The 17558-nt window shown below is 34.0% G+C and overlaps 3 protein-coding genes across 7 annotated transcripts in view; 1 reads left to right on the plus strand and 2 right to left on the minus strand.

Annotated features, from left to right (window-relative positions):
• Frl (formin-like protein) overlaps positions 1-9397 on the plus strand; it is a 28006-nt gene extending 18609 nt beyond the window's left edge. For 2 of the 5 annotated variants that reach the window (XM_077425160.1, XM_077425161.1), the window contains exons 5-17: positions 5-154; positions 591-769; positions 975-1051; positions 1335-1650; positions 2125-2241; positions 2457-2697; positions 2788-3065; positions 3367-3634; positions 3725-3852; positions 3940-4384; positions 4503-4777; positions 4894-5007; positions 7120-9397. In XM_077425160.1, the coding sequence (XP_077281286.1) occupies positions 5-154; positions 591-769; positions 975-1051; positions 1335-1650; positions 2125-2241; positions 2457-2697; positions 2788-3065; positions 3367-3634; positions 3725-3852; positions 3940-4384; positions 4503-4777; positions 4894-5007; positions 7120-7332 (2801 nt within the window). In that variant the 3' untranslated portion in view covers positions 7333-9397. Of the gene's footprint in view, positions 1-4; positions 155-590; positions 770-974; positions 1052-1334; positions 1651-2124; positions 2242-2456; positions 2698-2787; positions 3066-3366; positions 3635-3724; positions 3853-3939; positions 4385-4502; positions 4778-4893; positions 5008-5830; positions 5930-7119 lie in introns of all 5 variants that reach the window. The other 3 variants (XM_077425156.1, XM_077425157.1, XM_077425159.1) reach the window with 2 other exon arrangements.
• Positions 9398-9883: 486 nt separating this feature from the next.
• On the minus strand, positions 9884-16924 carry Cta (Guanine nucleotide-binding protein subunit alpha cta). The gene is made up of 5 exons (XM_077425165.1): positions 15981-16924; positions 15088-15348; positions 14843-14893; positions 14484-14701; positions 9884-14395 (listed from the first exon to the last, which is right to left on the minus strand). The coding sequence occupies exons 1-5, from the start codon at positions 16194-16196 to the stop codon at positions 14038-14040; spliced, it is 1104 nt and encodes a 367-aa protein (XP_077281291.1). The 5' UTR covers positions 16197-16924; the 3' UTR covers positions 9884-14037.
• Positions 16207-17533, minus strand: LOC143907984 (uncharacterized). The gene is made up of 2 exons (XM_077425166.1): positions 17107-17533; positions 16207-17050 (listed from the first exon to the last, which is right to left on the minus strand). The coding sequence occupies exons 1-2, from the start codon at positions 17307-17309 to the stop codon at positions 16207-16209; spliced, it is 1047 nt and encodes a 348-aa protein (XP_077281292.1). The 5' UTR covers positions 17310-17533.
• Between the last annotated feature and the right edge of the window lie 25 nt (positions 17534-17558).

Genomic DNA, 17558 nt, shown 5'->3' on the forward strand with positions numbered 1-17558 from the left:
ACAGTATTATACAGATGGGTGAGGGAGTTCTTGGACGAAGAAAATCAAGGCCTGGATGCCTTGATAGACTATCTCAGCTTCAGGCTATTGATGATGCGGCATGAGCAACGGCTGTTGGAATCGCACACAAGTTCCGAGGAAAAATTACAAACCGGTAAGAACGTGATTAGAAAAAAAAAAGGGAAAATCAGAGAATCTATTTTAGCCCGTTAGAGAATCATAATAAATTAGGTACGCATTCTAATCTGTTGGAATTGACAACGAGTGTAAGATTTCTAGTTGCGATAAACTGTGTGGAGTAGGAGTAGATAATTTATATATCACAGGTCAAATTCCATATACATAATTTATCTAGAAAAAATTAATATTTTCTTGTTTTTCGTTATAGTCATAACGTGCTGCGATAATATTATTGGTAAAAGTTACGCATTACCCGTGCGGAAAATATTTTTAAAAGAAGAAAATTTCTGTCTTTGTAAAGATTATTAAAATGAATATTATATTTGTAAGATAATTAAATATTAATACTTTTGTGTGACAAACTGGCTTATCGTAGATTAAAAACATAGTCGATAATAATATTAACACAGCGGGCACTGGCGATACCTCACCATTGAACAACGGATGCTTGAGGCCACCTCTCCACGATCTCAAAGACAGTCCTGGGGTCAAAAGGAGATCTCGACACGTGGCACGTCTAAATATGGGTGAAGCAAAGGATGATATTCACGTTTGCATACTATGCATGCGTGCCATCATGAATAATAAGGTGACGATCAGTTCCGATAAACCTTTTTGCTTCTCAAGTTTAAAATTCTTTGCAAAGCAAATATTTGTGTATCCTTTATTTTTAAACGACACATTAATATATTTTGATATAACGTACATTTACATAACGCAACATATGTATAAGCACATCCATTATTATCGCATGCGTATATAATAAAATAAATATTTATATCGATTTTTTACAGTACGGATTTAATATGGTAATTCAACACAGAGAAGCCATCAATTGCATTGCATTGAGCTTAATCCATAAAAGTTTGAGGTGAGTCACGTATTGTCTATTATCTATTATTGTCTCGTATTTCTTAGAAAGTCTATGACATTTATAAACGTGTGAAACAATATCCGTAATGCGTATACGCCGCAACAACTTAGTCGTTCATTTTATATTCAAATGACTACACAAGTTCTTGCTTCATCACATCCTGAATGGATTATCGTTTAAAAATTATCTTTTTATATATCACATTATTTCAAATAAATGCTTCCATGGTTTAGCCTATCATTGTAATAAATGCACTCTCATGTAATAAATGTTCTCTTAGGACGAAAGCTCTAGTATTGGAGCTCCTCGCTGCAATCTGCCTAGTGAAGGGTGGCCACGAGATCATTTTGTCAGCGTTTGATAACTTCAAAGAGGTGTGTTCCGAGAGAAGAAGATTTACGACACTTATGGCATATTTCACTCAATATGACAGCTTCCATATAGAGTTTATGGTCGCTTGTATGCAGTTCGTCAATATTGTCGTACATTCGGTCGAAGACATGAATTTTAGAGTTCACTTGCAATATGAGTTCACGAAGCTTGGATTAGACGAATATCTCGAGAAGCTTAGACACACAGAGAGCGAGGATTTGCAGGTCAGTTAACGCAAATGCGTATGATGAAATTTTAATAAACAATGCACAGATCAATAAACGATCAAATCAAAATCAAGATCATCTGTTGTTATATGCAGTTTATATAAAACTCTTTTAAAAAATTTTCACCAAAAAGATGCAGTAGTGGCGCGTACGTGATGGCGTGGTTTTTATTTTAGATGATTTTAATACTAGAAATAATTTTTAATGATAATCTACAATTTACATGCCACGACCATTAATTACCGATTAATTATATGTGATAAGTTATTAAAATAGACGTGTACGAATATACTTTAATAAGTAAATAGCAATAGATATGTGTATAATAACAGAATAGAAATAATACAAATAATGACATTTTTGATCGTGCGTCGGGCAGAACTTTACGCCTAATAATAATTTTTTTGAATTTTATCAATTTCATCTTCATGCTTTTGTGTGGATCGTCATCGTGTTGACTCGTTTTTTTAGGTTCAAATCTCAGCTTACCTAGATAACGTATTTGACGTAGCTGCCTTAATGGAGGACAGTGAAACAAAGACTGCAGCATTGGAAAAAGTAGCGGAATTAGAAGACGAACTTGGTCATGTAAGCGATGTAAACTTTCTTATACTATGTTTTCTATTATTAATGTATAAAGCTACTAGAAAGGGAAAAGTAGTTTAAAATAAACACATAAATCTACAAGATTCAATTTACACAAATGACTTGATATCGATGATGCACCAGATTATAAGCTTGCTGTATACTTTTGTTTTTTATCTGTTGACGATTGTCCGTACGTGATTGTTTTTGACACACAGGCACATGATCGTATGGCAGAATTAGAGAGAGAATCATTAGCGAAATTGGCGGAACTGGAGACGGAATTAGGCGCGATCAAGGTGGAATATACCGAGGCCTTAGAAGCGCGTAGATTAGTGGAGGAAGAACTCGCGGCTTTGAAGAGGCAGAGACAGGATTCTGCACGCAGGCAGAGTGTCCTAGAGAACAAGATCATCGAACTGGAAACTCTCACGGGAACGCTTACAAAGGGCTCATCAGGTACATATTGCTCGCCAGATTTTGAGTATTTATATAAGTAATAGGCGGTATAAAGTGAAATCTCGTGCAAACGCCTGTTTGATCTTTCAGCCGCTAGTCTACGAAATGGCACCGCGACGAGTCCTCTGAGTACGTCGGATAACGTTACATCCGAGACGTTTGCCTCAACACCGTCGTCGCCAACATTACGTGAAACTCTTCCAGCGGCTCCAGCACCACCACCTCCACCCCCGCCACCGTGTCCGCCGCCGCCTCCTATGGCACCTCTTTCCCTGGGAGATCATAAGTTACCACCGCCTGTCCCGATACCTCCACCACCTGCTGGCATGATGCAAGCACCCAATGGAGCAATGACTATCAAACGAAAAGTATATATTTCGTTGGTTCTACGTTTCGACATTGTATCAAGATGTAAAAATATCGATTATAAATGAGGATGTAATGGTCGTCGACGTGGAGTTGATAAGATTATCGAATGATTGAGAGAATATAATATGTTTTTCTACGACAAAATTAATTATTTACGATAAAAGCAACAAAATAGCGATATAATTATTATGAGAAAACCACGTATTACATTTTTTGCCAGCAAGAAACGTATTGTATTGTTTTATTTGCTTTTTTCTTGGCTTGTTTTGATTTAATGCGAGCGTACGTTTTTTTATTCAGGTCCAAACAAAGTACAAACTTCCTACACTTAATTGGATCGCTCTGAAACCTAATCAAGTACGGGGTACTATCTTCAATGAGTTGGACGACGATCGTTTGCACAACCAAATCGACTTTTCCGACTTTGAAGAGCGATTTAAGATCGGCATGAGTGGACACGTGGCCAACGGTAACAATGAAATCGATGGACTTCAAAGCTTTCCGAGTAAACGATTCAAGAAACCCGAAAACGTATCGCTTTTGGAGCACACGAGATTACGAAATATTGGTAAATAAACTTGATCTATGACCGATGCTCTAGCGTGATATATGTGAAAACAGATTCGTCACTTGATTCTCACTATTTTTCCAACTTTAGCTATATCGCGCCGAAAAATGGAAATGCCGGTCGAGAAAGTAATAATGGCGGTAAATGCTCTCGACTTGAAAGTCCTTTCGCTTGAAAATGTAGAATTGTTGCAACGTATGGTACCTACGGATCAAGAAGTACGCTCTTGTTCTACATTTAATATAAATATTATTGTTACTAAAAGATTTTTACAGCATTAAGAAAATAATAAAACGTAATTTCAGATCAAGGCTTACCGCGAATATATTATAGAAAAGAAGAACGTCACGTTATTGACAGAAGAAGATAAATTTTTGATGCAACTTGGTAAAGTGGAAAGGATATCTACCAAGTTGTCCATTATGAACTACATAGGAAACTTTTTCGACAATTTACATCTCATTACGCCACAAATACACGCTGTGATATCTGCATCCAGTTCGGTTAAGAGTTCAAAGAAGTTAAGATCAGTATTAGAAATTATTCTTGCCTTCGGTAACTACCTAAACAGTAGCAAACGGGGCCCCGCGTACGGCTTCAAGTTACAAAGCTTAGATACATTATTAGATACGAAATCGACCGATAAAAGGATGTGCCTTTTGCATTATATCGTCGCCACAATACGAGTCAAGTTCCCTGAACTTATTAATTTTGAATCGGAGTTGATGTACATCGACAAAGCTGCGACAGGTATGTGCTCACCGTATTTAATTAGCTATTAGAATATTAATGCTAGGTGAATGGACGTACACGACAAATCGAACTGACGCATTTTATTTATAACTGCAAACGTATATATTAATTTCAGTTTCACTGGAGAACATTACGACCGATGTTCACGAACTGGAGAAAGGTATGGATCTTGTGCGAAAAGAGTTTGAGTTACGCGGCAAAGAAAAGCACAATACGGTATTGCGCGACTTTTTGAACAATTCCGAGGAGAAATTACGCCGTTTGAAACTTGACGCACGTACCGCCGGTGAAGCGTTCCGTGAATGTGTCGAATTCTTTGGGGAAAGTCCGAGACAGGCTGATGCCAACACCTTTTTCTCCCTTCTTGTCAGATTCGCGAGAGCGTTTAAGGTGCGTTAATAGTTGTGTGTTTTATTAGATGTCAAAGTGTTTTTAACGTGTATTGTATCACACGTTTGTTAAGAGTACATATGTATATTAAATAATAAAATGCACGAATTTTGTAGGCAGCGGATCAAGAAAACGAACAGCGTCGTAGATTAGAGGCTGCTGCAGCAGAAGCTTTAAATACGTCCGAACAAGTTATAAAGCGTAACAAATTAAATCAGAAGAAACAACAGGTATGTCGTGCATTTTTAATGTTTTACTTTGACTGTATCAACAGGTATCAACTCAGATTTATGAACGAGGTCAAAAAAGCACCTATATCTTTTTACTTTTATTATTTGTATATCTAGCATGTGCGCTATTCTAAAAATATTAGTTTAAAAACATCTTTAATGTATGCATCTTTTACGATCTATAAACGTCGTATTGTACGTGCAAAAATTACCCGTTCGTCTGTTTAATATAAAAAGCATTTTATGTAAAAAACGTCGATCATTTATAAACTACATATTATTTTGTGCACGTTAAACTACGTGAGTCTGATATTTCTATTACTATAAACTTGCTCTACTACTGATTTTTTTTTATTTTTTGAATCAAGAAAAATTCAAAATAATATTTATATATCCTATCTGTTGGTTGGCAATACGTTCCCTTCCGTTAAATATAACCTATTTATTTTAATATGACTTGTGTTACCGTAACTGTGTGATAGTTACAATTTTTATTGATCATTGTACATGTTATCACATTTATATTTCTCTGAGCTTCTCTCCTACAACATCAATGCTGTAGATGCATTTAAAATTAACATTCATCGTATCACGCAACATTATACGTACTATACTTATGTAAGAAAATAGAAAATAAATACACAAAGCATTATAATTTTTTTGCATGTTGTGAAGTAGCATGACATTTTACAGGCATTATGAACGATTACATCGATTCTGAGTGATCTCACGCGTGCCTCTTATAGTTGATCCATTTCTTAAACACTTATAGATTCATAAACATTTGTTTTCTTATTTGTTACATATTTATTTGGATTTAAAGTCACCGAAATTTTGCTGTAACTCGAACAAGAGTCTGTTACACCGCCACCTTAATGAACTGGAGCTCAGAACATAACAATGTAGAAACAATTCACAACATGTAAGTCTGTCCTCACTCACTTCCTTGTATTAACGTATGATTTTCAATATCTGTACATACACCACATCACACATATTACATATAACATATAAAAATTTGATTACCATCAAACTTTCCATTAAGGACGTTCTCTCTCGGGTCCTTATACTAGAGAAAATCGATTTTCTTTAGATTTTCCATGAAACTGTGAATATACGTTACGTTAGATGTGGTTTATGCGTGATATGACGTTCAGTACCTCTTCCGGTATAAAAAATAAAGATACTGAGCCTCAAAATTAAAAAAAAAATTTTTTTAATTTAATTTTTTTTCAGTTTTGGCATTTTTCCTTATAGAACTCGACAAGAGGAGCAACTATTTGGTCCTCTTGGCCAATCTCGTCGCTCTTACCGTTTGGCTCGGGAAAACCTTTTCCGTAGTAAAAGTTGAAACTTTGAGGCTCAGTATCTTTATTTTTTATACCGGAAGAGGTACTGAACGTTATACCACGCATAAAGCACACTTAACGTAACGTATATTCACAGTTTCAAGAAAATCTAAAGAAAATCGATTTTCTCTAGTATTATAAGGACCAGAGAGAACGTCCTTTATATATGTAAAATAATCAGTTTTTTATAAAAAAGAATTATTTTTACCTCAAAACTATCAAGTACCATATAAAATCTATTATAGTTTCGGAAAAATTTTACTTGAACATTGATTACGCATTCTACACTACACCATTGATTTCAATTGAATACTCCTTGTATATATATGCTGTATAAACTCATATTCTTTACATCACATATGTACTAGTAACGATACGGTCAAAATATGCCGTCGCATGTTTTAGCTCGCATTGATGTTGGCTGAGAGAATTCTTCTATTATCGCTTTTCCTTTACTGCCATAAAGTTTCTGTGTACTGTATATAAGTTAAATGAGTATGAGTAACGCCACTTACGCATAAATAGATGTGTTGATAAATTTTTCTTGATTTGAACTGAAAGTAATTAATGGCAAATTTTGCATTTTCTTAAATTTCTTAATAAAAAAACATATGTATATATTTTAAATATATATCTTTTGTATTAAAAACTTTGCATATCAATAATTCACAAGTTATATATTTTTTATAAATAGATATTTTTTAAATATAAATATTTTAAATATTTTCTGTCATAATTAAAACATTCTATTATATATCATCAGGATGCTGTTATAAACGAACTGAAGAATAAGACACGATTAGTGCAAGAGAAGAAGCTACTACAACAAGATGAAGTGTATAATGGTGCCCTAGAGGATATTCTTCTTGGTCTCAGGTCCGAACCATATCGCAGAGCGGATGCTGTAAGACGTAGCCAACGACGACGTATCGATAATCACAGACTCTCGCGCACTGCCGAAGAGCTTGAACTGTAATCTTTTTGCATTTCCGATTTATACGCATTTCAAAGTTTTTCTATATTCTAGAGAGCGAATTTGCCTTGCAATATTGAAGTTTCATTGTAATTTAGCTTTAGACGAATGGGAATCAACAGAGAACACCAATAGTTTGAGAATACTTTTGAAAATATTAACAGCGTGCACAACTAGATAGTCACTTGAATACATTCTCCGAATTTTTGAAAACATTTTACTTATATATATATATATATATATATATATATATATATATATATATGAGCTACTTTGCTATAAACATACAAATTCGGAACTGAACGACAATATATTCAGTACGTACAATTAGATGAGGCTTTTGTGCTCGAATTGTATTAGTGGTGCTGAAAGTCCAATAGTAATAAACTTAAAATTTACACAGCTTTAGGATATAAATATTTCGAATATAGTATTTATCACAATGCGATAGATTTTGAAAAACGCGCGATATTTCGTACATTTGACGATCTTTCTATGCATAGTTTATATGAATCTCGCAATTAAAGACACAGAAGGTTCTCTCAAGTTAGCATAATATTAGATTAATTAAGGCACTTGTTTACTATTTTTCTCTAGATAATATTAGATTTCTTTTTAACATTTCATGACATTTACATAAAATGTGCTTATACTTGGATCACACTATTACTTGATTTCATTTTTTGTTCGATATATATATATATATATATATATATATATATATATGTATGAAATACGTAAACGTAGAATTGTTTAAATTTAGTTGTTGTTGATTGTTATATGTATTAAAATATTTATAATTTTCATATGAACTTAATGTCCCCGTTAATTAAATTAATTGTTTATATCCTATATTTTGTAATTGCTTAATATCAAATGGACAAAGTCATATAACTCGTAACGTAAGTTTGTGTGTAAAGTCAGTCTAGCAGTTGCGCAGATTTTAATAAATCAATGACATGGTATTTGTGACATTCCAGCGATATGTAATAAGCTGGGAAAACTTGCTACGGAATTACACACAAGTTCTATCAGCTTACAAGCAAATGTACAAAATTTAAAATAAATTTTTATACTTTTTTTTCGTATTACGAGTCATAAAAATGTATCTTCTCTCACAACCAATAATAAAATCAAGACGATATGTTACAAAGTGATAATTGACTATACATATTTGTCATAATTTTCTGCGATACATTGTAACGCATATTGTTATGACAAATGAGAGAGAGAGAGAGAGAGAGAGAGAGAGAGAGAGAGAGAGAGAGAGAGAGAGATCTTGGTTGTCTCTTGAAAACATTTCGAAAATAATTTTGCAGCATATTACTTGACTACATTCCTCGAATACGCGCATACACAAGAACCTCAAGAATATATATTGTAATACGTAAATACATAAGTAACTGCACAAGAGCGTTTCGTACTGTTTTTAACAATCGATATATATATATATATATATATATATATATATATATGTGTGTGTATCGAGCCGTAATGTAAGGAGACATGAAAAATATACAAATCAAAAGTTGGCACACACATCGATTATTGCTGTCATTCTCCAAGATTTTTATTACCAAAATATACAACAAAAGACTGCAATTCTCTTCAAGCTTATTCCCGATCGAAAACATATCGCAAACTTTTGAAAGAATGGAGTTATATTTTTACTTTTGTACGTTTTTGATATTATATATTACTAGAAAAAGAAAAATGTAAATATATTGTTGTAATATAGAAAATAGTTTTGAACGAATATAATGTAATTATTATTATTGCTTAGAACAATTGCCAATGTGATGTTTAGCTAAAATATTTTCTGTATTGTATTATTTAGCACATATCGCTTATTAGCAATATGTGTCGAAGAAAAATTGCTATTTCAACCCTCTGGGATTGTGAAGCACTAAGCTATTTTATATCTTTTGTGCAAAAAATGTGTATATACACACGCACAACGCACTCACATACGTTATATGCATTTCACTATATAAATTGTAAAAATTAGTAATCTCATTGTATAAAATCAGATATAAATAAATGTAATAATTAATACTTCAACAAAGAATTATGTACTCATTTATTACATAAAATAATACACGAATTACAAATGATAAAATGACTTACAATTACAATACATTTTCCACCGTTGTAGTTCCAACACCCAACACTAGTTTTCTGTGAACGAATAAACCAATACCACACACATGTTGGCCTATGGTAAGTAAATTATCATTTGTTTTTTATTATGTATAAACATTTATTGGTCATTAGTAAATTAGTATACCATTTATATCTTTTAAAGTTGTTTATTTATTGCTCGTATAAACTACATTATAATAATAATTCATGTAAAATATTTTTATATACAAATATACAATGTACAAAAGGCACGATATATCTACATTCTTTAGCTCACGTATACAATACAATGCAAGACGATGAAGTAAAATTACGAAGTGTAGAAAGTATATATAATTAATAAATGTTATAAAAATTCATTATCAACATTTGTTTCATAGTACCGTTAGAAAAATTAAATGTATCATTGTGCTTTCAAACTTCACAGATTATTGTTCGTCATGCATCTTTGCCATTTACATTACACTCGTTCGCTTTCTTAGGTTTCCTCTTTATATTTTATCGCATTGTATTTCGATGATACGTAGAACACTATAGCTCTAAAGAGACATCATTATAAAACATGATGAAATATACACGCGCGACCGAAACAATTTTGTTACATTATATACATAGATATACATAACGATTGAATAATGAAGTAGATTTTGGTGTAGGTAAACTTCCAACAGAAATATCGTGTCGAAATATCTTCCAGTTTTAAAATTCAGGAATTTTGAACGATTAAATTAAAAAAAAATAAGATGGATAATAAATATTATTTATCTTACCTTAAACAAATTTTATTTTGGCAAAAATTTCATTTGAAATTTACTTAAGTTTTTTAATATTAGATATTTGATATTAAAAAAATTGAAAAATTGTACGAAATACAATAATATTCTTTGACTTTCTGTTAAAAGAAAAATCGTCAATTCGCTTAATCTGAAACAATCACTTGATAGTTTTTAAAATATCTAAAGTTTTACAAAAAAAAAGTTGGGAGTTTTTTGTATTCGTAGTTTACATGTTATTTTACAACTAATGTGTAATGATTTCTAAAACAATATTCAAAATATATATGCTTTATTGTAAGCCTGTCAGTATTAATGGCAAAATGTATTGCTAGGTTCATGGATACATTTGTACATTTTTTAAATATCAAATTTTAAATGAAAAATATGTGCTATATAAAAACCTCATGGCAGCGCTTTAAAGCTAATGAGAATATCTGAAGTTAATCATTAGCTACGTATATATGTATATACAAACATATACAATTCATTATTCCCAATCCATTATTCGTTCTAATATTCTTTCTGATTTTTTCGGTTTTAATTACGTGAAAAAGAATAAATAAACTCATTATCAGAATAATTAACTCATTATCTTTTTTCTTCTCTTTAATTTACGAATGTAAGTGTGAATAAAAAATATATGACGCTATTTCTCTGACGTTTAGTTTAAATGCATTTTATACAACCTTTTTAGGACTTGAAGAAACATATTAGTTTGATTAAATTGGACGTATCAAAATCATCTTGGAAAATTTGAAAAATATAAAAATTATTTTAAAATTTTTCGAGAAATATATTATCACATGATTAGATATTATACTCTCAACCTATATTATTGCGACCTATAAAATTTTAAGTCTGTATATCATTACACGTGTGTTCTTTGTTCCATTTATAAATAGCTTAATAGAAAATACATATGATACGTCCATGTCGATATATCAAGATTGCAGTCTTGTTAAAATATAACCGCGGTGTAATATAAGATATATACCACAGGTGCACTACTAATATAACGTTCTGCATTTTAATAACCGCATCTATGACTTGACGATTTTAGTATCAAGAGAATTTTCTATTAAGCAAAGTTCATTGTACATAAAATATAATTATTAAAACTATATTTACGAATTTGTTATTGCGACGAATGTCAATAATATAAATTTTTTTATCTCTTATAAATCTTTTTATAAAAATCATAGGCGTTCCTGCGTATAAATGCGATATGTAAACCAGTATAAAAACAAGGTATTTTCGAGACAATATTATATTGTTATAAAAAGTGACATAAAAGTATCAAATTATATAAATTGGACCTGATTATTTTTATAGGAATGTAAAAATTTCATTTACAAAATTACTGATTATCAATCATTTTTTATACGATTTTTTTTATACAGCTGTTTGTATGAAATAATATATATAGGAGCTTAAATGCGATATACCTTTCGATACCTTTTTACATAGAAGAGGGACAAACCCAGCACATGTATACACGCATACATACATGTGCACGTTAGCATATAATTAGTACGTTCTGGTTAATAATGAAAATGTGTATTATAAATTTACTTGTTAGCAAACTTGATCCGCTTTATTAACTTGTCTTTCGCACATATAAAAAGTAACAAAGATTTTATGTAATAGATGATGCATACAACGTGGAATGGCTTTTAACGATTACAGTGTTTATATATATATATATATATATATATATATATATATATATATATATATATATATAGAATTATTGGATAAATTAATAAAATAAAGTACAAGTAATGTTTAAGTATAGAATAATATATAAAAGTTTCTTGATTTTACGTAGAATTAAGCTGACTAATCATCAACATTATTACATAAAATCTCTGGATATAATTTATATGCATATATACATACAACAAAAAAATACTGTAACATTTGTTGCCAAAAACATATAGCTTGATAGTAATTTTGTGTCATAAAGAATATATACTTTTTACTTTCTTCAGCATTTTTGGTATACTACAATGGTTCAGTCCAAATTATGTCGGATTTTTTTAACCGACATCTACTTGCAATCATAAAATAACAAAAATTTAAAAACAAATATGCATGCATTGAGACAAACACAATATTAAATTTATAATATTAAATTAGATACATTTCATACAACGTGCTGCTCCAATCTAGTAATATTAATATGGAAAGTCAAGAATATACGATTAAATCGCGTGGAAAAAATAATACTGATTATTTTATTTAAATTTTCTTTTGAAAGAGTATAATAATAATCAATAAAGGATCAGTCATCAAATATACAGAACAGGCAAATAAAACTTGTTACATTTGTGATGCGATACAAAAACATAAAAGTTTAAAACACGTGCTTTTTCGTTTTTCTTAAAAATTCGTAATTAATTTTGTACTTTATAACATTTAATTTAAGAAGCATACAGATCTCTTCTATAGGTACATAAAGGTACGTGATGCGTGATATATAAAAAATTAGATGCAGAAAAAAAGGCTTTAGTAACTTTCATACAATCCACGTTATATTTTTTTATATACAGAAAAGAAACAGTTTCAGTTGATGTAATTATTTTCAGTTTATGATAATAACAGCAGCCTAAAATTCATTTATAAAATCCGAAGCACCAAGATTTAGATATTATATTGAATAACATTGCTTCTTCACAGAAGAATAATGAGTGAACATTTTTTTTCCCACAGCAATTTGTGAACACAAACTGGTTAGCTTCATTTGGTTTACATGGCTTCTAGTATTTGGTTTTCTTGTTATTTAACCGTTTGAGTGCCGGAAACGGCTGCAAAAATCTGTGCAAAAAATGTTAAGCAAGCGCCACAATAAATCCATTGTTGATCACGTTCTACCGCAGTTCTCAAGACTCACCTACATAGTTACTAAATCGAACTATCCTGAAATACTAGATAACAATATAAAATACCTAATAAGAAAGGAGAAAAGCGCTTGTTGGATATTTTTTAATCTGAAACGAGAGAAGCGTGATTGCGTTTTTTAGCATTTTTCAACATGAAACAGGAGAAGCGCAATCATGCTCCTTGGCATTCAAACGATTAATATATATTCAGTAATAAGAGTACGTAATCTTAAATGAAAATAAAGTTATTTATAGATTTGTGAATCCTGGCTAAATATAATAACCAGCAATAATCTTATATATTAAATCATGCGAAAAACATCGAATCACATATGTCTGTACAAACATAAGAATCTAAACATTCTAAACTGAATTATTTGCAACTGATCCTTTCTTTTTATACAAACGCGTCAAAATCCATTATTGTATTATAGAAATTACTGACAATATATAGAATACAAAAAATTATGTACAATAGAGTTTGTATAATAATCTCATAACCATTCAATATTCATCAAAAGTACAATGAAAATGTATCTTCTATATATATATATATATATATATATATATATATATATGTAGATGTATAAAATAATCACTCACGCATACATGCATGCATACACAATGTATATAAAGTCAAAATTGTTTTAATATATCTTTACATCAGGCAGTTGTTTCTTCTTAATAAATGTATCTATAAATGTATCTATATATATGAAGGAAAATATTCAAAAGTTGTATATCCATACATATATATTGTCTTATCAAAATGCGTTTTGACCTAGGGTGTATTGCAATATTCCTCAAAAACTACAGATTGGATTAATAATATATTAAATGTTGAATTTCTCTGACGCGTACCTTTGTTTTACTAGCTGCTTTATCTGGTTACGTACTCCAATTCTACATTATTGAAGCATGAGGGATTCCAAGTTTCGGTGCAGGATAGTATCCTTCACAGCATTAAAGACGACTTTAATATTTTCCGTGTCTACCGCAGTAGTGAAGTGATGAAACAACGGCTTTCTTGGATCCCTTTTGACCGAGACGAACATGTCAAGGATAAACGTTTGCACGTCCTTCATGGAATGTGGATCACCAGTAAATTGTGGAAAATACAAACGGACATTTGTATCTCGCGACCTCACTTTCTTATCGAGTAAATCCGTTTTGTTTAAGAACAAAATTATAGAGACGCCACAAAATATCATGTTGTTCACGATTGTATCAAATATATTTTTAGATTCTTCCAATCTATTAGTCCTCCTGTAAGAATCACGCGATAAAAGCAAAATCGCAACATCATTATATTTATTTTGCGATTTTGTAGAATATGCAAGAAGATAACGCATACCTATCTTCCAACAAGACCTGGTCAAATTCCGATGACGATACAAGAAAAAGTATAGATGTCACGCAATCGAAGCATTGGTACCATTTTTGCCTTTGAGATCTTTGACCGCCAACATCAACAAAGAGGAATGGGATATTATTAATCGGTATTACAAATTCGGAAATTCCTTTCGTCGCCTTCCTACAGTGTAAGATATCCTGATGCGTAGGAGTATATTCCTAAAAAAATATTTCCTTGTTTACATACATACTTGATAAAAGACGTTTAAAATTAAAAGTAACGTATACGCGAACAGAGTACGATACTTGGCTCTCTACTTTTCAGTAAATAAAAATACATTAAATTGTCAAAAGTATTACCACTCTTGCAATCCTTTCAAGATTATCCAAAAAGTATTGGACAGAATCACTCTGAAAATATCAACGTACACATATAAATGAGCCAATAACGCCTAAATTAAAGAACATAAAAATAAAAATAAAAGATAATTATATACCTATATATATATTTCAATGTTTTAATATTAAAATATTTACCTATCTCGTATCACGCATATGTAAAAGATGTGCGTTTATAAAGTTAATACGAGAAAATAAAATCTTACCAATTGAAATTCTCTTCGCCTGTCGAACGCTCTTCTAATCGACGCATCCTTCCATAAACTCTGCAATGCTGGCACATAATGCAGAAATAATCTAGTGTCCAGCACCACGGTGTTTTCGAACTTGAGTAATTGGAAACCGATATCGTAATTCTTAGGATTCTCCCAAGGGATATTTAGTTTATCCCGTGCATCCACTAGAACCTTCATACCCTTAATTATATTCTGGTAGATCACATGTTGGTATTCCTTAATTAATTCGGGCTGAAAAAAACAAACGTAATATACATCAGATCTAATCCTCTAAAGCAAATTTCTCACGAAAGAGACGACTCATGCTTTTGTAACATACTTTGTGATGTAATAATAAGCGTTAAGATAAGTATAATGCTTAAAATGCAATTAATGACACGAGTGATATCTCGATCGCGTAGGTAACCGAATGTGTCTAACGTATCGTCTGATTTCAATGAAAAACATTCATTCTGATTACAAGTTTCAAAATTTTGGATTTCTATTACGGTTTTCAATGGATAATTTTGCGAAAAAGTTATGAAAAACAATCTTAACGCTTCTTTCGCGATTCATAGTTACACGCCCATCGTTATCCCTCCCATATATATTTAACACATTATTTATTACACCCTGCCTCTCTTCAATTGCCAATTTTCAGCGAAACACAATCGAGTTTAAACTCCCCACTAATTAAATGCAGGCCAATCGATCAGGTGGTCCGCACGAGGCGGCGTCAAGGACCGGCGTGCGTGCAACGATCGGGAGCGGGAGCGCGATGCGCGATGCTCCCGAAAGCGGGGCGGGAAGACGCCGCCGATCGAGAGGATTCCGTCACGCGGTGGGGGTGGGCGCGTGTGGTCCTCGGTGCTTGGTGCTCTTACCTCAAACTTGATCCCGTGAATAATCCGCATCTGCTTGAGGAATGTCGACTTGCCGCTCTCGCCCGCCCCGAGCAGCAGCAGCTTCACCTGCCGGCGGAACGTCTGCCGGTCCTTCTCCAGCATCCGGTCGATCTCCTGGCTCTTGTAACGCTGCTCGATCTCCTCCGGGCTGAATTTGAAACGCAGGCAACACGACCACGTTAAGGAGCTCGCCATCTTGCCTCTCTCATTCACTCTCACTCTCCTCCTTCGTCTCTCTCGCCACTTGACTTCCTTCCTTCCTGGCTGCCTGCCTCCTGCCTTCCTTTCCGCTTTCCCGTCTCCCGCCCCGCACCCGGCGCCACGGCGCTCCTCGCGCGCGCGATGCCGTCTGCCGAGCCGAGTGCCGTCTGCCGTCTCGACGAAAACACACAAGTACAAACGGGACACGGGACAACCGGACGGCGGACGCGCACTGGCCCAGCACTGGCGAAGGCGAGTTGGCGAGGCGACACCACGACGTCCACGACCGCGACACGGCCACGCACGGCGGTCGGCGGCTCGCGTACCTTGCAATTCCGTCCTCCCCCTCCCCGCCTGTCAACCCACTCACCCCGCGAAAGCGCAGGTCGCAATCCGCAGTCCGCACTCTCCGCACAGGCCGATCGGAAATCGCCGATTCAGAACCGCATTTCTCCGGCAGGCGTAACCGGCCGGGGAATCCGGAATGCGCGATATATATCACCACACCACCACCAGGCACCACGCACCGCACCACTCGCAACTCGCACTCTCGCAGTACTAGCACCACCACCGAGCGAATCTCTCGTGCACGGTGCACGTTCTCGCTAGGCCGATGCGGGTTTTTTTCCCCAATCGATCCCAGCCAAACTGCTTTGCTTTTGTGTGTCACGACACGATCGTCTGTGATTAGTGATAACCATACGTCTCGCTCGCTGCACCGCCTTAATTCTCTCTCTCTCTCTCTCTCTCTCTCTCTCTCTCTCTCTCTCTCTCTCTCTCTCTCTCTCTCTCTCTCTCTCTCTCTCTCTCTCTCTCTCTCTCCCTGTCGTCCCCTCTTCTTCTCGCTCCTGAAAAGTCAGCGAGTCAATCATTCGCTCCTGTACGCGCCGTGGCCGTGACACACCTCTTCTCCTGCTTGCCGTCCGCCAACGATCGCGATCCCTGGTGCTGGTGATGCACGAGACGTGTTGTACCAATGCGATCGATATGATCGAGATATTTCACGGGAATGCATAGTAAGAGCGACGGAGCAACGGCGAAACGCGTGAAACGATACACGAGCGTGGAAACGCCACTGCTCCACTCTCCACTCTGCTCCACATACATACACCATTACCAGCATTACCTGCCTGCCACTTTGGGGAATAATTAGAAAGATTCTCCCACATACTTTTACATATGTTGTTAGATTCTTAGCTGCTTGTGTGTAAAGCCTAGCTGTGCATTAGCCTGCACGTCGAGATTGTCGAGGATCGACCATCGACTGTATTGGTATTCAGAATTCAGACAACGGAAGTTACGGAAGGCAGTCATGAATGACACTCGAACGTCCACGCCGCCAATTGGCCAATTTAA

Source organism: Temnothorax americanus, unplaced genomic scaffold (assembly GCF_048541705.1).
Source record: "Temnothorax americanus isolate GAGA-0224 unplaced genomic scaffold, ASM4854170v1 Scaffold9, whole genome shotgun sequence".
In the NCBI taxonomy this organism is placed as follows: Eukaryota; Metazoa; Arthropoda; class Insecta; order Hymenoptera; family Formicidae; genus Temnothorax; species Temnothorax americanus.